The sequence below is a fragment of the Exserohilum turcica genome, assembly GCF_000359705.1.
Source record: "Exserohilum turcica Et28A unplaced genomic scaffold SETTUscaffold_2, whole genome shotgun sequence".
NCBI classification, from domain to species: Eukaryota; Fungi; Ascomycota; class Dothideomycetes; order Pleosporales; family Pleosporaceae; genus Exserohilum; species Exserohilum turcicum.
Window position 1 is genome coordinate 2,103,105 of NW_007360025.1, and position 25,490 is coordinate 2,128,594.

At 54.4% G+C, this 25,490-nt stretch overlaps 7 protein-coding genes across 7 annotated transcripts; 3 read left to right on the top strand and 4 right to left on the bottom strand.

The window, feature by feature from the left end:
* Positions 1 to 1,566: 1,566 nt before the first annotated feature.
* Positions 1,567 to 2,358, bottom strand: SETTUDRAFT_19633 (uncharacterized protein; the record flags this gene model as incomplete). The annotated part of the gene is made up of 2 exons (XM_008026741.1): positions 1,567 to 1,595; positions 2,103 to 2,358. 2 exons carry the CDS (start codon positions 2,356 to 2,358, stop codon positions 1,567 to 1,569), a joined length of 285 nt encoding a protein of 94 aa, XP_008024932.1.
* Positions 2,359 to 3,545: 1,187 nt separating this feature from the next.
* Positions 3,546 to 5,060, top strand: SETTUDRAFT_19634 (uncharacterized protein; the record flags this gene model as incomplete). Its single annotated transcript, XM_008026742.1, has 2 exons — positions 3,546 to 3,758; positions 4,122 to 5,060. 2 exons carry the CDS (start codon positions 3,546 to 3,548, stop codon positions 5,058 to 5,060), a joined length of 1,152 nt encoding a protein of 383 aa, XP_008024933.1.
* A 7-nt stretch (positions 5,061 to 5,067) lies between these two features.
* Positions 5,068 to 5,867, top strand: SETTUDRAFT_178975 (uncharacterized protein; the record flags this gene model as incomplete). Its single annotated transcript, XM_008027425.1, has 1 exon — positions 5,068 to 5,867. Exon 1 carries the CDS (start codon positions 5,166 to 5,168, stop codon positions 5,865 to 5,867), a length of 702 nt encoding a protein of 233 aa, XP_008025616.1. The 5' UTR covers positions 5,068 to 5,165.
* A 229-nt stretch (positions 5,868 to 6,096) lies between these two features.
* SETTUDRAFT_163139 (glycoside hydrolase family 17 protein) lies at positions 6,097 to 7,771 on the bottom strand. The gene has a single exon (XM_008027426.1). The coding sequence runs from the start codon at positions 7,662 to 7,664 to the stop codon at positions 6,399 to 6,401; it is 1,266 nt and encodes a 421-aa protein (XP_008025617.1). The 5' UTR covers positions 7,665 to 7,771; the 3' UTR covers positions 6,097 to 6,398.
* A 316-nt stretch (positions 7,772 to 8,087) lies between these two features.
* SETTUDRAFT_41553 (uncharacterized protein) lies at positions 8,088 to 9,397 on the bottom strand (the record flags this gene model as incomplete). The annotated part of the gene is made up of 3 exons (XM_008026942.1): positions 8,088 to 8,641; positions 8,777 to 8,916; positions 8,974 to 9,397. 3 exons carry the CDS (start codon positions 9,395 to 9,397, stop codon positions 8,492 to 8,494), a joined length of 714 nt encoding a protein of 237 aa, XP_008025133.1. The 3' UTR covers positions 8,088 to 8,491.
* Positions 9,398 to 12,032: 2,635 nt separating this feature from the next.
* On the bottom strand, positions 12,033 to 20,369 carry SETTUDRAFT_19638 (uncharacterized protein; the record flags this gene model as incomplete). The annotated part of the gene is made up of 4 exons (XM_008026743.1): positions 12,033 to 14,495; positions 14,543 to 18,895; positions 18,952 to 19,823; positions 20,324 to 20,369. 4 exons carry the CDS (start codon positions 20,367 to 20,369, stop codon positions 12,033 to 12,035), a joined length of 7,734 nt encoding a protein of 2,577 aa, XP_008024934.1.
* Positions 20,370 to 21,273: 904 nt separating this feature from the next.
* On the top strand, positions 21,274 to 24,440 carry SETTUDRAFT_41555 (uncharacterized protein; the record flags this gene model as incomplete). Its single annotated transcript, XM_008026943.1, has 3 exons — positions 21,274 to 21,340; positions 22,002 to 23,773; positions 23,830 to 24,440. The coding sequence occupies 3 exons, from the start codon at positions 21,274 to 21,276 to the stop codon at positions 24,124 to 24,126; spliced, it is 2,136 nt and encodes a 711-aa protein (XP_008025134.1). The 3' UTR covers positions 24,127 to 24,440.
* Between the last annotated feature and the right edge of the window lie 1,050 nt (positions 24,441 to 25,490).

Consider the following 25,490-nt stretch of genomic DNA (forward strand, 5'->3'; position numbering starts at 1 on the left):
TGCCTCTGAGTGACACTACCGCCGGTACTGATCCGAGTAGTCTTGCCTGCGCCGTTACACTGATAATCCTAATAATAACTATGTAAACTAACTAACCAGCCAACGACTACACAGGCTTCACGATTTACCCATCTCCACATTCTTTCTTTCTTTCTTTCTTTTTTCTTTCTTTCTTTCTTACTTACTTACTTACTTACTTGGTTTGCTTTGCTTTGCTTGTTTTTTCCCCTACCCACCACTCACAACGTCATCCCCCGTTTCTTCACCCACCCATCCTGCAAACCGTTTACCGCGCTAATCTCCAACCGGAAAATGCTATATCACTACGCCTACGTACCCGCTGAACCAAAACACAATACTTTCATGAATCGCTACCTTTTTTTTCTTCCCTTTTCTAGTCACGAAAAAGCAATCAACTTTATCCTTGGCTCGGAGTTTTTTTCTCTTTTTCTTTTCTTTTTTTCTTTTAGCGCTACTTACTGTATACGGTGACTAGCATGCCACAGAGCTGCAACTAGCATGGCAACATGCAAACTGCAGCTATGTATCTAGGATGGAAACAGCCATTACGAACTGGGGATAAAGGCCCAGATGAGTCAGCGCTGTCGAGGTAGCTATGCGCGGTAGCCGCGAGACGAGATGCAGGGAGCTGTCAAGCTGAAACTGTGCACTTGGAAGTAGGGAATGAAGAGAAGAAGGCTGGAGGGTATGTACTTAGACTAATTCCTCAGCATACTTATAAGCTTAGTAACTTCGCAGCATGGTATTAAGCAACCCTTTTTGTACCGAGAAAATCAATCGTCTTGATTATTTTGAACAAGAGTCAATGTATACTCGACGCTTCAGCTGAAAAAAACAAAAACCCCACCCCCGCCCCTTTGCATATCCCACAACATGTGCTGGTGCTTGTGCTTGTGCAACGACTTATGCTTGGTTCAGGCGCCCCACTAACATTTCCCAGCCCGTCTTTCTGAGCTGAACGCCTGATCACTCACCCATCCATCCATCCACTCACTTACTCACCCGAGTGCCGTACATGCGGTCGTGATCCAAGGGGGCGGCGTGGTCCGGCATATTCTGCATATTCTGCATATTCTGGATTTCTGGATTCCTCGACGTGGCGCAAGCCTAGATTCTGCAGGCTGCTGTCCCATGCATCTTGCTGACTAGCTGAATGGCTGATTGGGCTGGCTGGCCTTGTAGGGCACGCCAATACTGGCTGTTTAATATCCGGTTTTCTTTCCTTTCCAGGCGATCCTTTGGGGTCCATCGTTGAGATCTGCAAGTGTTTGACGAATCACATGCAGGGCGTTTGCGCTGACCAAATTCAGCATTGGGATATCGGGTGGGTGGAATCGGATGCTTGGATACGGTCGGGGTACGTACCTTTTTTAGATGGAGCCGTTTTGTTGGCATGTTGCAATGTGTATTTAGACTGGCTATTTTCCAAATTTGACTAGAAAAAAAAGCAGGTTAACGGCATACATGTACTTGAGCATGGAATAGAGTATGCAAATGTTAAAGTGTGAAGAGTGAAGGAAAAAAATCTTATCAATGGACTTGTTGTCACAGGCTCAGCTTTACGATACTACCAACTGAAAATTTATGAGTAACCAACAGAACACTGATTACCGGGCTCAGAATAGTATATATAGGCGCCCAGGCTGGACACTAGTTTACGAGTGTTTAGCTTATAATCGTACACCCTACGGAGATACTAACTCTCTTTCTTTCTTTCAAAAGACTCGAGTAGAATATGTCAACTGGAAAATACTTATACACGCCTGATCCATTCGTATATCTTTACAACAAGACACTCTGCTACAACTATCCATGCCCAAACACGTACTTGGTATCCAAGCCCAGCGACTACCAATATCCACTTCTACAACAATCATCGATACAATACTAGCTGCTACAGCTACCCTTGACACAAATGCTCACTTCTACAACACCTTCCCAACCTTATCCACACCAACTACCACACCACCCTATTCATACACTCTCGCCCCTCCTCATCCCATCGCCTCTTATCCCCCCACCTCTCCCCCCATCCATCCTCCCCCTATGCCCCTCCGCCAGCATAATCGCCGCATTCCTACTCCGCACCTCCGCCATATACTCCATTTGCTCCGCCCCAGCTGCCTGCAACCCATTTGCCGTCTTCCGGAACCCAAATGTCGCGTGGATGGCTAATCCCATGCACACGGCGAGGCCGGCGCCTAGGATGACCAGGAGAATGATGCCTTCCTTGGGGATGACGTATTCGTCGTCGTTTTTGCGCTTGGTGAGGGGCGTGCTGGCTGCGAGGGGGAGGGTACTGAGGACTGTGCCGAGGAGTGCTGTTGATGGCGCCATGGTGGATGTATGTATTTATGTGTTTTTCGATTGGTTGTTGTGCCAGATTTTCTTAAGGATTGATATACTGTTTACGGTTTCGATTTCAGTCTCGGTTCGATAGGAGAATTGGATGTCTCCTCGGGAGATCCAAGTGCAGTGTTTGACCTAGTCTCCGTGGTTGAAGTAGATGACTCTAATGGGCATACAATACAGTTCAAAAAGTATCGTCGGGTTATGAGCACAGTGAATTAATGTAGTCAGTGTGTCAAAGAGTGTCGTACAGTACGTATTGAAGAAAGCAGACGACCCGTAGATGAAAAGAGAAACAAGAAATCCCAACAGCAGACACAGCGCCTTTCAAAACAAAACAATCCACCCCCATTCTGCCTTGCAGCATCCTCCAATCTATTGTTACTGGAATCCTACATAGACATGCACGCATCAAAACCCCTACATTTCCTCTTCAGACCTAGTGCGGCGCTGCATGAGCAACTTGATTGGCTATGCTGGTGTGCTGGCGGCCCGCTCAGTATCCACTATACACGTGATAATGCGAGCAGACCAATAGGATTGCGTTGTGCTATTCTGCACTGCCAGGTTCAGGCCTGACGCATGGTTTGTGGCGCCGGGACCTGCGTACGCCATACGTGAGTATCGAGCCATGGTGGGATTCCGGTCAAGACGGAATGCTCGCCGCGGCGAGGAGCATGTCGACCTTGATCCTGTTACAATCATGCTGTATCCTCCGTCCTGGTGAATATCGTCTGGAAACTCTACATGATTTCTATTCCAGTCTTCTTCTCGGGTATCCAATGGAACACGTTCACATTTGTCAGGTAAGGTTGCGCAAAATGTGGATATTGCAGAGAAAAAGAAATAATCCCCTAAAGTCTACGACAGATAGAACCAGTCACGACTGATTTCGACACGGCGGTGTCAAGTTCTCCAGAATTCACACTTCATGACAGTAACATCCTATGGAGAGCGATGGATAATCATGGCTTCTGCAGTACACAGTCAGACAATCAGCGCCATCGTGGTTGGACGCGGTCGAGCATGAACCATGGACGCAAATCTCGCCTCCGCGATCCTCACTGTTGGATTTCGACCAGCAGAAAAGGACAAGGTGAAAGGTGATACTGCGCAACGCACACGTCGACAATGTAACTCATCAAAACCACCATCGAAACGATCGCGTCACCACAATGAGCGACCCTCTTCCACCGGCGGCGGCGAAACCAACTTACCATGCTCCCTCCAGCAACGTAACGGCAGATTACCGCATACGCTGCGATCCGAATCCCCTTCGCGAAGACCCTGATATCGAAGAAGACGTATTCTATCGTATCACACCAGGAAGCAAGGTGACCGACAGCCAGCTAGACATTTGTGCAAGTCATTTCTCACTGTACTACGGGGTATGGAGCAGAATCGCTCGCCACAGAGTGAGGTTTTGGGCCAAGCCTGGTACTTCTCCCGGCAGTGACATCTTAAGAAAGAATTCACTGACTCCCGCGTATAGGCCACAGGATACATACTACTCGCGAACGGTTGAGGTTGCAGAGTCTGCCGGACGCAGCGCACAATGTCCTCGTGACAGCCATGACGAGACACGACGAACAAATCGGCCACTGTTTCGTCAGCCAGTGGAAGCACGGTAGTGACCGTATATGGTGGATTACGCAGCTGTTGGTGGTGGAGCGGTATCGCAACCAGAGGCGTGCTACAAAGGCAAGTAATGGTTATCGTAAAAGTTGCCGCGCAATGACTGACATGCATAGATGCTGCGAGCACTGACAATGCACTTTGATATTGGCAGACTGCCTTATCAAAGAGATTTCGTCGGAGTCACAACTCCAAACCCTTATACCATTTGTACGGTACTCCGCGTCTTCGGCCGCGGCATCGATGCGCTGCCTTCGAAGCCAGACTGGGAGAAGAGTCTCAGGCAGATGCCTCACACGCCGCTACGATATCTTAAATGCGCTCCCATTGTACACGCTGCGCCGATCGAATACGTGCGGACCGCCAGGGTCATACCGAACACACTGGTTGCAAATACGGAGTTCTTCATCGACCACGCCGACGTGGAGCATGCTCTCCGGAGGGTCGTGTACGGTATGAATAGGCAGATACAAGAACCATGGGAGTGGCTGTTCGGGGTCCTGACTCAGGGCTGTGAGTACGTGTGTGTGCTAGAGTATCGACATGATCCAGAATACACCGTGCAGTGGCAGCAGCGCAGCAACGTCAGTGTCCCGAGCGAAACTCCGTCGCAGAGCAACGCGACAGACAGCGGACCCTCAAGAGCGGTACCAGACTATCCGAGCTCCTCAGGACATGGCGCAGATTCGACCCTGTACACGGACATTGAGCAATACCTACTCCGAGTCCCGATCAGTTGTGCACTCGATCCCAAGACTGCACCCGCACATGTATCGCTCGCCCGCAGCCAGCACAAGCGCCTCGTCAAAGCACAAGCGCTCATGGACCATTATGGCTCCATGCTCGCCATGATCATGGACGCGAAGCAGATTCCCGATTGCCTTCGCGAGGCTTACCAGGCGCCCCACCTGGCCTATCCACTCCCCAAATCCATAACGACCTGGTCTGGTTTCAAGCGGTATACTGCCGGACTGTATGAGCACGACACCAAATTCGATCGCAGAATGCTCGTCCTACAAGCCATACATTTCCAAGACTTGCGTCTGCGTAACTGAGCGCTTGCGTGCGCATCCTGCAAGGACGCAGTGGTGGGAAGAGTGGGGAGAAAAGCGTTCAGCAGGACCGTTGAATTCAGCTTCACAAAACAAAAACCAGCAGCAATGGCGATCGCCATGGCGGCCGATGCGAGAGCCATCATCGGGGGGGACACAGACTCCGGATTCACGTCGTCGGCGCTAGGCCCACGATCCGATCCATGGTCGAGCCTCGCACTGACGAGGCCTAGCAGGAAATCGGGGGTACCACCGGAGACCAACAACCAGACTGAGACGACTGAGCAGGAGACGAGGGCAACCACCCTAATCTCAAGACGGACGGCAACCATGTCCAAGCCAACATCACCACCCGAGCTAACGACTCGACTGCCAGCCCCACGCGTGACAAGCGGCACGAAATCAGACGTGTTGGCAGATAATACACCGAGCCCAACGACTCTAAGCCCTCACGAACCCTTGTTCGCAATGGAAATGCCACCGTCCCAACAACAACAGCAGCGCCCAGACAAGAAACAGGCGGCGCCCTCTTCGTCTCGGGCAAACGCCCCAGAAAGCCGCCCCACGCGCTCCCCATCGTCTCGGGTCGTCCAGAACCTAGATTGCAGCTTGAGCATCGCAACGGGCTCGCCGCAGTACCGCGAAAAAACACACAGCCCGCAATTATTCTTCTCCGACGACGACGACGACGATGATGATGACGACGCCCATGACGACACCGACTACTTCCGACCTGGGATTCTTGGACGGCGCGGCCTGAGGAACAGCGGGAAGATACTGGATCGGACGAGGGGGAAGCGAGTGTCGTAGTCGTAGTTGCATGGGCGATATTGATGACGACGACAATGCTTCTACAAGCAGGAGAGCTAGCTAGGTTCGTGAGGAGGGAAACGTCGTATAAAGCGATTTTCCCCAAGCAAGGGGGCGCAGTGGCGCGGTCGAGGCAACATGAGGCTTGCGAATACGGAGGCTCGAAAAGGAAGGGGGGGGTGTCGTTGTCTGAAAGGAGTGGGGGGTATGACGCGGCTTGAAGGGGGGGGTTTTATATATACATTAGCATGAAGACGTCTTAATTCTTTTCCTGACAAAAACCAACCCTCAACAACCACTGCTCACGCTTTTCTGTAATTTGTATCCTTTTTTCGTGTCATGGGGGTAAGAAAAGGTAGACGTTTTTCATTCTAGAGATATGTTATTACAAAGACGTGTTGTCCTTTGGACGCACCAATAGCCGCTCAAAACTGAACGTCCCCAACGAACGCAAACCGTTTCATTTTATGCTAACAAAGAGACCCTGTTCTAGTACCAAAACGCAAAATTTCCAGCTATGGGCAAAGTTGTCTACAAGGCCCAGGCGGCGGCGGCAAAGACGACGGAGAGACCCATGGCCATGGCGTTGACAATGGAGACGGAGGTGGAAGCACCAGCACCGGTGCTCTGAGCGACTGAGGGGCCAGTTGGGGTGGGCTTGTTACCGCCGGCACCAGCACCAGCACCGCCGGCTCCGCTTGGGCTTCCACTTCCGCTTGGGCTTCCGCTTCCAGAGCCAGTGCTGTTGCCGCTGCCATAGCCGCCTCTCACAGTCGAGTTACCGTGAGAAGAGCCGGTAGAAGTAGTGCTGTTGGAGTTGGAGTTGGAGGAAGGAAGCGTCTTCTTGTCCTTGGGGCAGCTGAGGTCGATGCGAGCGGTGGTGGAGAGATTATCGGTAATGGCGAACTTGACCTGGTTGGCGGGGTTGGCGTCACGGAGCGTGTACCAGAAGACGTTCCTCCTGCCGAAGAGAGGGCAACCGACGTTGGTCCAGTAGGACTGGAGGTTCTTGACGCTCGACTCGGCCTTGCCAAAGTTGGGTCCCTTGTAGGACCAACCAGTCTCGGTAAGCCAGACGTCCATGCCGCGGGCAACACCGTCAACAGCGCTGAGGGCATCGCTCAGAAGCTGGCCGGCGTTGTCAATGTCGTTGTTGTGCTCAACCTCGTAGAAGGGGAAAGAGTTGACGGAAAGGAAGTCGATCTCGTCAATGACGGCCTTGTTGGACTCGTTGACCCAGGCAGTCCAGGTGTCGACGTGGGTGAACTTGACGCCCTTGAGCGGGGTGTCGGCGAGACGCTTGCGGGCTTCCTGGATAAACCTGACGATGGTGGTGGCATCGGCACCAACACCAGACTTGTTCTTGATGCCTGTGTCGGACACGCGGTAGAGGTCCTCACTACCGACCGAGATACCGACAATCAGGTCGGTCAGCTTGGTGCCGTACTTTTCAATGGCAGTCTCGAGGGCCTTGAGCTCATTGTCGATGCTGTCAGTGCCCGAGGCCCAGATACCTAGGAGGAGCTTGGTGTTTGTGGCAATGGCAGCGGGGAAAGCCTCAATAGGGGTGTCGGTCGTCTGCCACTGGATGTTGGAGTAGAGACGGATTGTGTTGAAGTTGCCGGGCGCGCCCTTGAGGTTCTGGGCCGTCCTGAACTCCTTCTCAAAGTCGGCCTGGAACTTGGCCGCGCCCGTGTCGGTCGAGGCGCCCGAGTTGAAACCGAGGACATAAGAGTCCTGGGCAACGGCGCTGCCAATGGTGGCGGCCGCAACGGCGAGAGCGGCTGTGAAACGCATGTCGAATAAAAAAGTGCGAAGAGAGCGACTAGTGGTGAAGAAACTGAACGAGTGTCAAGGGATTGTGAGAAGAGGGGAGGGTGAGGTAAGGGAAAGAGGAAGAGGAAGAGAGTGAGGGCGTGTTTGCTGTAGTATAGTCAAACGCCGGGGTTATCCCTAAAGCAGGGCGCGGCCGCTGTCGTGTTTTACGCTAACGCGAGCTGATTTCCCTTTTACGCGTGGATTAGGCCGGAATTTGACTCCTGAGGCGTCGCCGCACGTGATTGGCCCAGACGCCGCCCCGCTGTGGCACCGGCGCCTTCGCCCACGCCTTGGCATGGGCGCCGACGCCTAAGGAAGGAGCCCGCCGGCCGCCGCCTCCGCGCCTCTGCCTCCATGGCTTCGTGCCTGAAACACCACGCCGTGAGACGTCTTGCATTACCTGCATCATTTTCATCCTTTTCATCGCTTTCATCCTTTTCATCAGGGCCCCGCTGCCCGCGCCGGCCGCCAAGCACATGCACTGCCACTGCTGTCAAAGCCGGCCTCCGTCTCCCCCGGCTTCGCCCATGGCCTGCTAATACGAGAACAGCGAGCTTGTCAACAACCACTGCTAAAAATAAAAAAAAGGGACAGGCATCTGAGCTTGAGCGGCGTCGAACCTCGTCGTCGAAGCAGGCAGTATTGCCGAGTCGCATGACAGTGCTGTCGACAGCCTGTCCGAGGCAATTAGACAAATTAGACGATTACGAGAAGCACCGACACCAGCTGCCTATCCAAATCACACGCGGATTTCCCCAGAGCCAGCACAGCACGCCCGCTTGATCTGCACATGGCGCTGTCAACGTTCAACGCTGCTCAGCATAATACGCCGGTGGCCCTTCTCCCCTTTCGTACTTGGGCACCGGATCCCCATCCCCTAGTTCTCCCCCGTTACTCGCCGTGTCCAGCAGCACGTCTCCGACATCCGCCCACAAGTACACCTTGACAACTCCTGTCTACGCACAGTGTTCCACCCTCCCCATTCTCCCTTCGTCTTTCCGAATCGCTCGGTCCAGCGCATGCGAATACTGATCCCGCCGAGCCGCCCTATGACAATGGTATTCCATCACAACCTGGTCTACGAAGCTCACAGACGGACGTGACCACTCGGGCAGCGCCGCGCTGGGAACGTAGCGAATGGCATATAGGAAGCGAACGTGCTGGCATATCCGTGATGTCGCAGAGGAAAATGTAAACGAGAGTCGTTTCCTACGCACGTCGCTCTCGCCGTCTACACGTGGATTGGTTAGTGCTGTCGCTCGCTGGATGCTTGCGGGGAGGAGCCTACCACACTCGACCAGTCCGTTCAGAAAATCCTGGACAAAGTCTCCCGTTTTCTTGACCCGCGCATGAGGAAACCCAGATGCACCTTGCATTGTTGGTTCTTGTCGTATCTGTGCTTCCACGGGCATGCCGCTCCGTCTCCTTGCTTGCCGCTCCGACTTCTTCCTCTCGATAATCTCAGTCGCCCACATCTCCATCAGCCTTGTCCTCTGGCTTACGTCTCGCGCCCTGCGCTTCATGTGCTCCTGCCTCTCTCTTGCGCGGATCTCAGCCACATACGGAGAGTTGGATTGGTGCTGGTCGACGCGGTACCCCCATGCTGCAAAGTCGCCGGCGATAAACGGGACGGTTGTCAAGAACGGACGGTGCATTAGCGGTGTGTGAATGAGGTAGAGTTTTGCCCCCAAGTGCTCGATTGCTGTGGGCATTTTTTCCCTTGCTGTTGTCCGTTTCTTCCTTGGTGCCTCTTGGTCAGATCTCTTGTTATGACGATCAAGTCTCTGCACGCACAGCGAGCATGTCAAAATGAACAAAGACAAAGAGCGGACTGACAAGTGGCACGTTTGAAAAATTCCGGCTCATCCCCGTATATGTAGGCCATGTCATTATTTGGCCGTGACAAAGCTACTTCCATCAACACCATGCCAACACACACACGCGTGTTTCAGCGCTAACCGGCCAAAATTCCACTACCCGCGCGCACACAAGCCACATTTTGACTTTGAAGAGGGCCCTAACTGTCAAGAGCATGTTGCAACATAGTTTGAAGATCGGCAAATCTAACTAGGCCGCGGCAAAGATGACATGCTCTCTCCGCCCTCCTCCGCCCTGTTGATATTGCCGCTTTTGCCAAGCCCCATGCGCTGTCGCAGCCCCAGCCGGTGAGGCGACGATCTAGAAGGGCTAGCATTATCATGTAGGTACATATGTAGGTCGGACTTCCCCTCTCCCCATTCCAAGCACATGGATTTGATTAAATGATGCATACGCCACAGTTTCAGGCCTGCCGTTCCGGGACGTGCCATTGCGCTACCAAGAACCGCTTTCGGGAGGGCGTGGAAGCTGTAATTTGCCCAAGTATCTTTTTAAAGTTTCCTCCCACCGGATGACTGATTCATTCATCGGAACACTTGACTATCCGTTGGCCACATGGGTCGGAGACTTTTTAAGGAAAAAGAAAAAAAAATAAACGACTTGACGGTTCTACCGGTGTGGGCAAACGTATGTTAGGTTACATGAACATACATACATGGCGATCTTTCTTGCTGATATGAAGCCACACACCACCTTAGCCCCCCCCCCCCTTCAGTACACTCCCGTCGGCTTTGTTCTCGCTCATTTCCTTCTTTGTTTAAGCTTTCGGACAAAACCAGTACGGCTTTCCACCCGTTCAACACCCGAATCCGTTTCCGGCAATACTAACCCCCTCGAGCTAAAATACGCAGTCAGTCCGTCAGTCTAACTTTACTTTTACAGCCCTGCCGTTTGTTCCGGAACAAAACTCTCTCGCCTTTTGACGATCCCCTTTTTTTGTACTAGTGCTAGGTCTTATGTACATGTCATGTCGTGTGTCTCACGATGCTGCAACAGGTGAGGTGAACATTTGACGCACACCCACACATACATAGACACATAGACACAGACATACATCTTTAGCGGAAAAAGGAAATTAACCCTGCCCATTGCAAAACGAAGCCAGCCGATCAGCAGGACGAGGGAGCCCTTGTTAATATCAAGGATCTCGAAAAAAAATAAAGAAAAATTAAAATGCGCAAACCGTGGCTTTTTGATTTCGCGTGTGAAACGTGGCTGTTTTGGTGCAGGTTGGGTTGGGGGGGAGAAGAAGCAACTAGTTAATGAGAAGGCGAGCGAGCGAGCCAACGAGCGTTGTACTGCATTACAGTTGGATTTTGAAACAGGGGGGCAGATGGGTTGGGTGAAGAAGGAAAAGTAGTAATATCACTCCACACTCACTCCATACACATACGCACAAACACACAGAGACACACATTCTCTCTCCTATCAATCTATCGATCCATCAATCTATTATATTCCCCCTTCCATTTCATATCCACAATCTCTACTACACCTACACCTACACCTACTTCTCTCCCTCTCCCCATACATATGCGCGCGCGCCTAGTACCAAGTACCCCCATTCCCGACGTCCCAATAAAGTTCTTATATCACTCCCTCCCGCTCCGCCCCCAACAAAGTGTAAGACTGACCTACATACTGTATGTATTGTCTTACAACATTTTTGTGTATACTTCTCACCTGATAAAGTTTGCACGCGAAAAAAAAAAGTTTATTTGCTTGCTTCCCGTGGGCTGCATCACACCCCCCCACCCCTGCCGCTGTGTATGCCCGGTTCTGAGGTCTTACTCGGATTGCCTGTTTCGGTGACGCCTCATTACTCAGGGACGGGGGATAACGCTTCCCGTCTTACGGGCTGACCATGTGCTGGGTAGTCTGGCGGAAGAACCGTTTGGCTGGGATAGTATGTGGATATGTGTAAGTGTAAGTGTAGGTGTAAGTGTAGGTGTGAGCGAGGTATTATCCCATGAACTCGACACTATTGTTACAAACACAGTGGTGGTGATGAGAAGCACGCGAGAAAAAGAGCAAAAAATTCACAAGTAATAATACACTGCTATGTTTCTCACATGCCGAAACAACAGGATCGATCGTCGTACCCACACACACGCAGACATTGGTGTGTGTATCAAGGAGAGAAACAAACATGTGCACAAAATAGCATGATGAATTCGCATTCGGCAAACAAAAAAAGGTAACAAGCCGTGGTATCTCGCAAGCAAGCTGACAGAGAAAAACACCCTCCACTACACACCAACATGCAGTGATATCCTTTCCCGTACATCAAAGCTAAAACAAAACAAAAAAGCAAACTTGATCCAACAAACATTACGCGTCCGAGTGCTTTTGCCGTGTCATCTTCTTTCCCTTTTTTTTCTCTTCCATGTATGTCAACCCGCCCTAGTCTTGCAGTCATGAAGAAAAAAAAAGTAGACATGCCACTGACTCTGCCTACTTCAAAACTCGTTACAGATCGGCACTCTTGGGATTGACAAGGTAGATGTCCGGCACCTTGGGTACTTGAGGACTCTTTTGCAGAGCCAGCTTGATCGCGTCTCTTGTCTTCGTGCCGTCTTTGCCATCGCCGCCCCCAGTCAGCCTACGCATGCCACTCCTGAATCGACTCCTCGTATCCTGCGCCATAGGCCTGATCACGTTATCAAGGTTGAACGTGCCGCTCTTATCAGTACTATTAGATCGCCCGGTAGCGTACTCATCGTCAGAAAACGTCTCGCCATGCTCGTCCAGGATTGTTGATGAAAGAGAGGGGGAAATCCGTTGGGGCTGATTTGGTGCGGATGGCGAGGTTACAGAGCGGGCATGGAGGTTTGGACGCGAAGAATTGCTTGTCGGGGGCAAAGGCGAAGTAGAGGAACCAGCAAAGGAGCTGAAAGCACCTGGCGTCATGACGCCAGGGTCTCGGGCTGGTGAGAGCTTGACGTCCGATATAAAACCCGATTGAAAGGATGTCACAGACGCGTTACGCGTAAGCGACTTGTGAAGAATGGGTGCCGTCTGCTGGTCGTATAGATTTTCGCGCATGTCATGAGGGTATGACCCATTTGCAAATCGTCCCGCCGAAGAAGAAGAAAAGTCGGGCAAGTCAGTCAACGTCTCTGCGTCGTCGTCATCTTCAAAAAAGTCATCGAGGCTGTCTAGTTTCATAACTAATTCACCGATATGGCTATCGCCACGAGTGTCTTCGGATGTCATGGTTGCTGTTCGGTGGTAGTTGGACAAGGGGCTAAAGGCGAACTCCTCCTGGCGGAACTCCACCTTGGGCGTCTCCGTGTCCGTGGCATGCAGTCCGCCGTAGTTGCCGCACGTGTAGAAAACGGCATGCACATTTGCCCTCGTCAGCTGCGAATGAAGAGCGGGCATCGGGATGGACCATCCACTTTCTTCAGGGATGCCGTACAGCGACTGAGTCTTTTCAAACTGCTTCTTGTACCCTCTGGTCGAATGCGAGCCCGCCATACTCATGCGTATGTGCTGTCTGTCAAAGGGCGTGAGCGTGCTCGTCATGTTGAGATTGATAACGAAGTCGAGGACTCTCAAGGCTTGCGGGCAGTATGCGCTTTGCAAGAGTCGTAAGAGTGGCGAGAAGAGGTCAGAACCCTTCAATGCCATATCTGGCTTGCGCATGTCGATCTCGGGGATCAAAAGACACAGAGCCTCCATTGTGTTGATTTTCATCCAGTCAATCTTGTTCATCAGCAGGCCTAACAGGAAGACTAGGCTGCCGAATTCGTTCTCGGGAAAGAACGATGAACGTATTGCGGAAATGGTCTGCGCAAGAAAGTCCTTCTCATGACGATACCTCCCCATTGAAAAGGCAGTCAGGGTCTCGGTAAGCGAAGTGTACTGATAGTGCTGCTCGGCAACCTGGGCAAGCACCTCGGCGGTAGCTCTTGTGCTTGGATCTTGCACTGAAGCATCGAACGAACGAAGAAACCTTGGCAAGTTTCCGAGGATGGTATACATGAGGCGGCTGTCGTCACCCACGATCCGACTTGAAGGCAAGACCACCAGTCTCTCCAGGATCCGCAGAGAGCGATCCAGACAAAGACTCGATCGAATGCCCTTGTAGGTGAGCTGTGACAGGCCTTCGAATTTCCCCTCCCATTTCTCTGGGCAATTCTGTTCGAGGATCCGCAGAACATTCTCGTCACCTAGATCAAGCTTGTCCAAGAACCTGTCGAGCATGAGCAAGCTCTCCATGAACTCGCCTTCGTGTATTGTATCCAAACATGCGCACGTAGTCCAGAAGAGCTGTGGATATTGAATCAGGTCTTCTGGCGTTAGTGCCTCTATAATCGTTCTCAATGTCGTAAGAATTTCCATCGAAAAGGTCTGTATGTCGCTCTCTTCGTCAGAAATTGTGTTTGAAAGTCTCGCAAGCATGTCCGAGAGCATTTGTTGATCGAGCGAGCTCAAAATACACCGGAAAAGCTGAAAGGATCGACATGCGATATGGCGGACAGGGCAGGAGGTCGCCCAGTTCAGCGCCACCCTTCCCCATGCTTCTCTGAGCCCAGGGTAGGCAAAGGAGAAGATCCTCATCACCTCGCCAGCAACGTATTCCATGGGTTCAGGGACCTTTGTGGTTGAGTCGGTCGCCTCTTTGCCGTTTTCGTCGTCGTAGCTCCACACAACCTTGCTGTCTTGCTGTCGAATGCCCTCGACAAAGTCTTCAATAGACCTCTTGTCAATGCCTGGAGTGTCGTCCTCGATTTTCGAAATGACCAGCTCATGGATCAAATGTACCAGCATTTCACGAGCCTGGCCCTGCACTACATTTGTGTAGTGGTCCCATAGGACCAAGACCACTTGTAGTAGCAAAGGAATATGCTCTTTGGCAACCTCAACCGGAGATACCATGAGGTCCACGAGCAAGATTAAGCACACCTGGCCCAGAGCAAAGCCCGACTGACAAGGTTAGCGTCATACGAGTAAGTAGATTGGGTGGTACGAACCTGTTTGTTGCTGCTGGGCAAGACTTTGGTGAGATCGGCCAAGTAGGGAAGGTTCACAGCATCCGGTGGTGGTGGCATAGGCTCGCGTTTCTCGCTCACCATTGACCTGGGATTGATCTGGAGTAGCAGGAACTCAACCACCTTGAGCCCTGCAGGTGTGCTAGACAGATGGACAACAATCTGTTTAGAGTAGTCGACGTAGTTTTGCTCTCGTTTATCCAAGCACAAGTTGATGACGAAGTTCAGGATTAGCTGAACGTTGCCACCGTACGGGCCAGTTGCCAGTGCTTGCCAGAGTGCTTGGATTTCGTTGTGCAGTACATTGCCCGAAGCAAATGTAATCTCAAAGAGATTGACGAGCAGCATGTAAGAGTTTGCCGTCGGCCCGCCATCTGGATTGACCTGAAGTTCGACTGATTGTACCCATGGGAGCATAGCGGCAACCATGTTACGCTTGTGGTCAGGCTGGAGGTCTTTGAAGTAGTACGAAAATTGCGAAAAGACTAGGAAGGCGAGCTCGGCATGCTGCTTAGCGAGCCTACGTGACGTCTCAAACTGTGCGAGTTTGTACACGGCGACTGTCTTGTCCGAGATGCTGATATCCAGGTCTTGTAGCTTGGAGTTTTTGCCCTCGCGTGCTTCCAGTGTCCGTAGCAACCGAGCCGACTTCATACGTATCTGGCTATTTTCATGGCCCAGCGTGTACAGACCCGCACTGAGCACTTTCCAGAACGGCAGAGTGTAGTCTTCATGTTGCGTGAGGACTTGAGTCACGACCTCGAAATAGCTTTCGAGAGCCTTTCCAGAAGCAGCAAGATAGCACATCTCGATTGCCTTGTCCAACAAGAATGGATGCTCGCGATTATGGAGGATGAGATTCGTAAGCGCGCGGCGCCCAATAGCGTGCGTCCGGTCGCTAGGCGTCTCGAAAATGCTTTGTATCCAGGAGAGAATGCGCATAACGTCAAACTGCAGAAGGACCTTACTATCTGTCGTGATACTGACGGGCCCCCCACAGAGTGCGGCCATGGCGCTCAACGCTGCAGTCCGAAGGTCTCTTTTTTCAATCTCCAGCGCTGCTGTCGCACTGCCCTTGTTGCCTGTGTCGATTTCTCGATCGAGCATGGTGCGGCGCATTTGTTCCTCACGCTGTCGGACTTGATGTTGGTTCGCAGAATAGCCGCACCAATCTTCCATCAACGTAAAAGCAGCTTTGCGAGCTTGGAATGGCATCCAGTGAAGAGGATCCGATGTCTTGTTGATGCCTTCAAAAAGAACTTCCACCAGACCACAGTAGTGTGTTCGTAGCTTCTGGTAACGTGCCTCGAGCTGAACTTCTGTGTCGCTGAGGAATATTCTAAGGTCCTTGGTGTAGTTCATGAGGTTGTTGATAATCCAATCGTCGTTGTAAGCCTCGGGCGACCTGAGAAAGTGCTGCGCCGTCAACTTGTACACATGCGTGATCTCGGTTCGAAGATGGTCCGTTCGATAGTTCATAGGTCGCGGGCTGCTAATGGTCCTATTGTGGTTGCCCAAACGCATCTTAGCTTCCTCGGAGCAAGCAGCCACGATACCTTGAAGCGATTCGAGCAGCGTGCGGTAAAGGTTGAGGTTGACCGACCCCAGACCGATGACGGCAGCATCTCGTATAGCACTGTTTTCGACCGATAAGAATGGTAGAACCTTTGAAAAAAGTTCTGTAGCGCTGTGCATCTTATTCGTGCTCGACTGAGAAGACTTGGAACTCTTTCTCGAGTGTTGCCCTTGGGTGGTCGAGACGCCTTTTGCGCCCAAGCTGGTCAACGTTGTGAAAGCAAAGATGAGGTAGAGCTTCCACTGTTCAACCACAATCCCAGGGGCCGTGGAAGCAAGACGGCCAGTGGGTCTGCTGGTGGCAGGTTCATGCGGCGAGTAAGGGGTTGAGCGTTGTCCTTCGGCCAAGGAAGATAGCGTCCGATACATTTGAGACAGTCTTGCGCAAACAATGTCCCGAGTGAGCGTCGCAGCGAAGGGACAAGCTTCAAAACTGATGCGTACCAGATTTGGAAAAATCTTGAACCATAGAGTAGAGTCATAGGGTATGTCACTGCCACAGAGCTCCACGAGCGTACTCTGCACATTACTCTTGCGCATGCCGCGTTGCAGGCGGCTTCGCTCGGCCAAAGACAATGTGTTGTCACTAATATCCAGGACTCTTTGGGGACTGCCCTCCATGACGCGGATGATTCTGGGATTTGAGCCTCCCAGAGCCTTGTCGAACTCGGTAATGAGGCGGAGGACGGTAACGGCGTACGAACGGACACGGCGGGAAGGCGAGCACAGAAAAAAAAGACCATGAGACTCGACCTCGTCTACGTAGGCCCAGACAGACGAGAGGTCAAGCTGGGCAGCGCGGTTACCGGAGCCATCATCTGGTGTGTCCAATGCTGCTTTGCGTGTCTTTTGCTTGATTTCTTCAATCCATATCTGGAGTAGCTCCACATAGAGCTTCAGTGTGTTCTCGATATGTCCAGCTCCGAGCATGCCACCATCGGACATGGTAGCATACCGGTCGTCGAAGTTGAAGATGAATCGTGCAAAGCCAATTGTTACTTGTTGTGCATGAGACTGTCGTGCTATAGATTTGAGCGATTGAGCGGAAGACACGGCAATGCTTCCTTGAACGTGAGCAGTGCCAGTGCACAGCAGATTGACGAGAGAGTTGAACGGAATGTGCGGAGACAAGCAGCGAGGGAGAGCCTGCACAGCGACATGCAGCAGGTCATAGAAGCCTTGTCGGGGGTCCGTAGTACTTAGAAAATCCTCACGGCGGCTAAAGCTAAAGGCTTCGGCCATGGGCGTCTTTGGAGTCTGCACAGAGAACTTTTCGTCCAGCACGGCCTGTCCACCAAATGCGTTGTCGCAAATAATGGTAATTTCGCCCAAGATTTTGCAGAATCGGACATAGTGCTCCTTGGCTACTTCGGTAAACCCACTAAAATCGACAGGGCGAGAAAGACGCTCTTCCTTGAGGAGGCTTGATTTTATCGGGAGAGGATGCATAGGCCGCGGGCTGTTGGGGACAGCAGGGAGTTCGTTCGACATTGCATTGGGATCGTAGTCAAAGGTCAATGGGAACGGAGGCTGCGCAGTGTTCTCGAGGTCTGCCATGATGGCGAGGAATGAGCGGATACCGATGACCATGCGATCGGGCTCAAGGTTCTCGACGCGCAGCTCCCGACCGGACATGAACATTTCTGAGTGGAGTAGCGGGAATATGATTGTCTTGAAGCAGAGGTCCTGATACTTGTAGCCAATGATGCGCGTGAGTTGTATCAAAGGTTCTGCTATGACCGGTTCGGTGGAAAGATAGGATCGTCTTCCAGGCAAGAACACCATGCGTATGATTTCATCCAGTCGGCGCACAGCGACGTTGGGGGCCTCGGTACCTCGTCGATATATGTAGGTCCACACAAGGCGACATATACCTCGAAGGGCGATGGGTCTGGTGGCACGTTCCTTGAGTCTAGGTTGCGTCGACAGGGCCAGCGCGAGCCATTGAGAAAGAAAGACATCTGTGGGGGAGGCGCATAGAATACCCGCCATGAGGGGAAACGCTTCGTGCCAATGCTTGGGTTTGCCAAGCAGTATGGCAGCGCGCTGTTTCATCACCTCGATGACGGCCTTCCATTTGGGTGTATTGAGCTCGATTGTGGCTTTGGAGGCAACGCGCAGCAAGAGTTCCCGCAACACCTGACAGTAGGCATACTTTACCGGCTGGCCATGGGCACTGGTGAAGAGCTTGGCCATGGAAAGCATGAAGTCACATGTCCGGTCCCAGACGTCGTCGGGGTAAGAGTCGACCTTCATGTGTCTTAGCGCGCGGATCAGCAAGGCACCCTTGGCCTCATGGTCCCGGTTGTACTGATTCTTCACAGCCAGCTGGCCGTCGATGAACTTCAAGTCGGCAATAAATCTGTCCTGCACCTGCTCAAAGATGAGGCCGCTCAACACGCCAAGCAATTGGCTGTAAATGGTCCAGTTGGCCAGGTTAAGGGGCGAGATATCCACCAGCTCCGGGTCGACGGTGCTCAGTTGGCCGTAGAACAGACCCAACAGGCGATCAGCCATTTCAAAAGTGAGATTCTGAATGTCTGTTTGCGTCATGATTTCAATCAAGACGCGGCAGAGGATGTAGGTCGACACGGTGGAGCGCTGCTCGGCCTGCGTCACCGTGTGCTGTAGAGCAACGATGTGCTCGGTGGGCGACGTTATCGAGGACATGGACGGGTTCTCTGCATGGTGTGTCGACTCTGTGTTCCGTCGGGATAGCGCGGGATGCGGATGGGGTACTACTGGGCTGGCTTGCCGGGCCTTGGAAACATCAGTATGGTGCTTGTCGTCAAGGAAAAGTGTGGGGTAGGGCGTACATTGAGTAGCAGGGTGCGCTGCTTGGACGCCTCCTCACTCTTAGCCTTCCGCCATAGCATTATCGTGTCTATAAGGGGCTTGGGCTTCTGGCGAGCAATGTGCCCCAGGGCGGCTATGAGCTGGTCAAAGGTGGGGTCTACCCCGGGGCCGCACACAGCCTCGACCCTGACCTCGGGCTGGCCTCTGTCGGTCATGCACTGGTTGATCTTGTGCTCGGCCTGGCTGATGAAGGAGTTGAAGAGGTGGTGCAGGGCATACTCGCCCACCGTCTTGAGCTCGTGGGGGTGCTGGGGGTGCCGCGATTGGGAGCGATGGTGGTTGTGGCCTTTGCGCGAGGACCTCGAGCTGGGCGCCCGCTCTGGCTTGCGGTGCGAGGCATAGGCGTCGGCGGGCAGCGGCTGGACTGGAGGGCTGCCATATGGGTGTCCGGGGCCGGCGCCAGGCTGCATGCCGTTTGCAGCAAAGGCTTCGGCTATAGATTCTTGCGACATGACGGCTCCATCGAGGGAGGCACTGGGGGCGGCGGCAGCGGCAGCGGCAGCGATGACGTGGGGGCTCAGGGGGCTCGTGGCGGGCGAGTTGACGAAGCTGGTGTTCCGCGAGTGCTGTATGCCGTGGACGATGGAGGTGTTGCGATTGTGGGCGTAAGAGCCCGAGGGTTTGCGTTCGAGCGTGGCCAGGGTGCGGTCGGGGCTCGAACTGCTACTTGCGCCTTTTACGGCGGGCGTCTGCGACCGAGACGTAATTGTTCGTGACGAGGCCGTCAGGGCCCTTCCGCGCGTCTGGCTGGGCTCGCGCGAGGCGGGCGAGGCGTGGTCTATGTGGAGCGGCACATTCCCAGCAGCTGGTCGGGCTTGCAGGAGAGGGAAGGCTGCAGCACCCAGGGCACGGGGGAGCGTCAGCACACACGGTTGTTTGCACGACGGCGAGGCGGCGATGTTTGGTGGGCAGACGGGCGCAGGGCAGGGCAGGGCAGGGCAGGGCAGGACAGGGCAGGGCAGGACAGGGCAGAGGGCGGGCACAGGCAGGCATCCAGGCGCGCGCCGAGAGTGTTTCACGGTATGCTCGCACGGGTTGGCTGCGGCGGCGGCGGCGACGACGACGACGAGTGGCGGGCGGGCTGGGGGTCGGGGAGGGGGAGGGGGAGGGGGAGGGCAGGGCGACTTACACATGCCGGTGGTTTCACGTCCAGCATCTTCCGGGTGTGGGGGAGAATTGTGCAGCCCGCCCGGAGAGGCTCACGACGAAGGCAGGGCGGATTGGGAGAGGCACAGGCGGTGCGTGATGTCGTTTGGGGGAGTGGATGGCATAGGTAGACCCTTGCGCGGTGCCTGGCGGGCTAGGCCCAATGGGGGCGCAGCGATCACCCACAAGCCCCGGCTTCGTCGCGGCTCTGGAGATCCCCTCGCTCGGCCATTAAGATTACATATATGTATACTTAGTATGCACTCCCACGTGGAGCACCAACTCTGGCGTCCAGAGTTGGCGCGAGGCGGCCGCGTCTTGGGCGCGCTACAGAAATACATGTGCATGGCATGTGTGCATCCATAGTATACATGCTGGATGCTGGATGCTGGATGCTGGATGCTGGATGCTGGATGCTGGATGCTGGATGCTGCGTGCGGCGACTGCAGCTGCGACGAGCGTCACGTGCAGGGCCCGGGCTGGGCTGGGGCTGGGGCTGGGGCTGGCGAGGAAGCTGGAGCGAGGCCCCGAGGGGCAGGTTGGCGTGTGTCCAAGCCAGTATCAATGTGTGTAGTAACTACGTACGTATAGTATACTCTACATGGAGCCCGCGTGCCATGGACGGGCTGGGTGACTGGCATGTGTGTTGTTGTTGTTGTTGTTGTTGTCGTTGTAGTATGAACAATGTACATAGTTATATACACATGTGTGTGTATCATGTGTATATGTGGCGTCCAATGCACCTTGTCGATACCACGGTAACAGCGGACATGGCCGCCATGGAAAGGGGAAGACAGGGCTGGAAGCAAATTGCATGCGCGGCGGGAGGATGCGAGGCGCAATCGGACGTTGAGCGGACGGTGTCATGGGGGGGCGCGGTCACGTGGACAGGGCGCGGCCACGCATGACGACAGCAGGCATGCCTGCCAAGGGCGAGGGAGCGATAACGGTGAGGGAGGGCCAGGATACGCCGGCCACGGCGCATTTCCAGCAGCAGTCGGTCGGCTCGTCCGACGCAGCGAGCGCGAGCGCGAGTGCGAGTGCGAGTGCGAGCAGCCAAACGCAAGGGCAAAGAAAGGTACTCATACTTGTAAATGCAAATGCCATGCCCCGCCGCCGCCGGCTGTCGCCAAAAGATGGGCAAGGGTGCCGACCAGCAGGGCGGCCAGCACGAGGATGTCGAGGGTATCGAGTTGCGCCATGGTGCGAGACGAGGCGTTGGCAGCGGGGGGGGGGGGGAAAGAAGAAGAAGAAGAAGGAGAAGAAGCCACGGAGGGGCTGCGATTACACGACACGACGGTATCTAGTTGCCGTCCGAAAGCGGGCAAGCGAGAGGTAATATTTGTACCTTTGCAGCGTCGCAGCGGACCTGGTGCATCGGCTGCACTAGTGGCCGGGCGCCTCTAACGAGCATGCCAGTGCCAGTGCCAGTGCCAGAGCCAGAGCCATGGAGATTGCGGCGGACCAACGCAGCTTGAAGCCGTTGGAGGAGTTGGCGGAGCAGGTGCATGTGCGCGTGCATTGGGCACTTTTGGCATTGGCATTGTCGTTGAGCGAGGCGTAGGCAGTGGGCAGCTTGCGTAAGGCGTGGGCGCGCTGTTGCACTGAGCCACGCAGGCAGTGGCAGTGAATCGCCAGCGCCGTAGCCGAGTGCCGCCACTGGCCGCTGGCCGCTGGCTGCTCGCTGCTCGCTGCTCGCCCTCGCTGCTGGCGGGCGGACGAAGCCCTGGGCCGGAGCCGATATGCTCCGTCCCCACGCCTGACGACAAAGCCGGCGGCGCTAGGCTGCATGTGGCTAGCGGGGAGGGTGCATTTTTTGTCGGCCAGCGAGCAGGGCGTGCAGCGTGTGGGCAAAGGGCGGCAGTGGCAGCGGACCCTGAGATAGCCGAACATTGCCCGACTGGGTACTTCACAAAGGGCACCTACTGGGCCGTTGCCGTTGACCCCTACGGCACCTCGCTCGCCTCGGCTAATGGCGCTGCAAAGGCGGGCAAGACCCGCAACATCTTGGAGAAGATGGACGAGACGGACAAGAACTGCGTCGTCTTCTACGGCAGCCAGACGGGCACCGCCGAGGACTACGCCTCGCGCATCTCCAAGGAGGGCTCCTCGCGCTTCGGCCTCAAGACCATGGTGGCCGATCTCGAGGAGTACGACTTTGACATGCTCGACGAATTCCCCCAAGACAAGCTTGCCGTCTTCGTCCTCGCCACGTACGGCGAGGGCGAGCCCACGGACAACGCCGTCGAGTTCTACGAGTTCATCAGCTCCGACGAAGTCGCCTTCTCCAAGGGCGCCAGCATGGACGAAAAGCCCCTCAGCAACCTCCACTACGTCACCTTCGGCCTCGGCAACAACACCTACGAACACTACAACTCCATGGTCCGCAACGTCGACAAGTTCCTGACACGCCTCGGCGCCACCCGACTCGGTGCTGCCGGCGAGGGCGACGACGGTGCTGGCACAATGGAAGAGGACTTCCTCGCCTGGAAGGAGCCCATGTGGGCTGCCGTGGCCGAGAAAATGGGCCTAGAGGAGCGTGAGGCCGTCTACGAGCCCGTTTTCGAGGTCAGCGAGAAGCCCGATTTATCCCCCGAAGATGACACCGTTTACCTCGGCGAGCCCAACAAGAACCACCTCGAGGGCAGCCAAAAGGGCCCCTTCAACGCCAACAACCCCTTCATTGCCCCCATTGTCGAATCTGCCGAGCTCTTCAACGCCCCCGACCGAAACTGCCTGCACATGGAAATCAGCATCGCTGGCTCCAACCTGACCTACACGACCGGTGATCACATTGCCATCTGGCCCACCAACGCCGGCAAAGAAGTCGACCGTCTGTTCAAGGTCCTTGGCAAGGAAGACAAGCGCCACACCGTCATTGCTGTCCGAGGCCTCGACCCTACTGCAAAGGTCCCCTTCCCGTCGCCCACCACGTATGATGCCGCCCTCCGCTTCCACGTCGAGATCAACGCCGCCGTGTCCCGTCAACTCGTCTCGGTCCTGGCTCAGTTCGCTCCCAGCGAGGAGATCAAGGCTGAAATCGTAAAGCTCGGCAACGACAAGGACTACTTCAAGGAGCAGGTGACGGACCGCAATCTCAACCTCGGACAACTCCTCGAGCTCACCGGAAAGGGCGCTATTTGGGACAAGGTCCCCTTCTCCTTCTTGTTTGAGACCATGGTCAAGATCCAGCCCCGCTACTACTCCATTTCGTCGTCCTCGCTGGTCCAGAAGGACAAGGTCTCCATTACTGCTGTCGTCGAGTCGATTGAGAAGCCCGGCGCGCCATTTGCTCTCAAGGGTGTTACTACCAACTACCTGCTCGCCCTCAAGCAGAAGCAGCACGGAGACCCCAACCCGGACCCTCACGGTTTGAACTACGCCATTACCGGTCCCCGCAACAAGTACGACGGCATCCACGTTCCGGTACACATCCGCCACTCCAACTTCAAGCTCCCCTCGGACCCCTCCAAGCCCATCATCATGGTGGGCCCGGGTACCGGTGTCGCGCCCTTCCGTGGCTTCTTGCAAGAGCGCGCTGCCCAAGTCCAGGCTGGCCAGACCGTTGGAAAGACGATTCTCTTCTTTGGATGCCGGAAGCAGGCTGAGGACTTCATGTACGCCGACGAGTGGAAGGTAAGTCAACTGCACTATTCTGTCACCGCCCCCACTGTTGCTAACCTAGCGTGCAGCAATATAAACAAGTCATGGGTGACCAATTCGAAATGCACACCGCCTTTTCCCGCGACGGCCCAAACAAAGTCTACGTCCAGCACAAGCTGGAAGAGAATGGCGAGGAGGTCAACCGGCTGCTCGAGCAAAAGGCCTACTTCTACGTCTGCGGTGATGCCGCACACATGGCGCGCGAAGTAAACACTCTGCTTGGCAAGATCATCTCCAAGTACCGTGACGTGCCCGAGACGAAGGGAGAGGAGATTGTCAAGGCCATGAGGGCATCGAATCAGTACCAGGAGGACGTCTGGTCATAAGGAGCAGGACCAGGAATTCAAAGGCGTCTGGGAAATACGGTTTGTTGACATGCATTTTCACGGGGTAGACTTGGAGCGGGTGACGGCGTTTGATCTAATGACAGCATTCGGTCTTGGGCCCTCCTGATTTGGACTTGTTATGGATACAGTCCATTTACCGTCGTGTGAACGGGTTCCCCCTCTACATAGCCTGCCATGTGAATAGGCGCTTAGATGGATTTTGCCGTGTACTGCATGGTTGGTTGGTTTTTTTTTCCCTTTCTGTTCTAGCTGTTTAGAGATATAGCCCAGTGTAAAGAGAAAGAGTGTTTAGAGCACCGCACAATTGTCGTGCTGAGGTGAAATGGCTGGCTTCGGCTCGCCGCGAGTCGGGGTGTTGATTGGTCCAAGCCATGCATGCGGTGACTACTGCTGGGGTTGCGTTTTGCTAACCTCACCTCTTGTGCCAACCTCTATCTACGCATCCACACACAGGCCCGGCCGAAATTGGCTTTTCGTTCTACCCTTGCTGCATCTGGGTTTGGACTGCGCCGCGATAACTCTGTATGCAATGTTGTCATCACACGTGCCCAAGACGGCCCCCCGCCGTTGACGCTGCTTGCTCAGGTTGGTCGCGTGGCAAGCCCCAATTGCTCAACCGCGCAGGCAAACACGGTCATTTTTTATAGAGCGCCCACCTCATGTCTGCGACAAGACATTGCACAGCAGTCCCGGCTAAGTGTCTCGTTCTGTATCTACCTGGCCGTGCATTGCATCGACGGCGCGACTTTACCCCAAGGCCAACATGAGCCAGTCAATCACGGCCCACAACCTGACGAGGTGTGGGGGCGACTCCCCTTAGATTTGGTTGAGCGCCATGGTTCAAGACACCACGAACCCTCCTGCACACTGCATGGCTTGACCACTTCTGCCTTTGGTACGACTCGGCAGACGCGACTGGAAGAGAGGGCACTCGGCCTCGTCTCTGCCCCTCCCTTCGAATGTGGTAGCGAGAGGATCCGAAATCCGGGTTTGAGGTTGAACCAAGTAACCTGGTGAAAGCCGTCACGGAGCAGCGCCCAAAGCAGCTCTGGACAGACCAAGAGAAGTCAGACGCGGGTCACATGTAAATCATGGGCATGCAGCCTCGAACGCCGCACAGCATGCCAAATGGCTCGAAGAGCTCTTACAGGCAGGCATGCCGTGCAGAGCTGAGGAGCCATGGTACCTTGAAGCGCCACTCTTGCAGCCCCCCCCCGGAGACAGCAATCCCCTGGGTGCTTTCCGCTCAATAGCAGCTGGCCTCTTACTCTGCGATGCTGGCATATAGTCTCCAGACCAACAAGTCAATCTTTCGACAGCCGACCAGCGGCTCGGATAGCTGC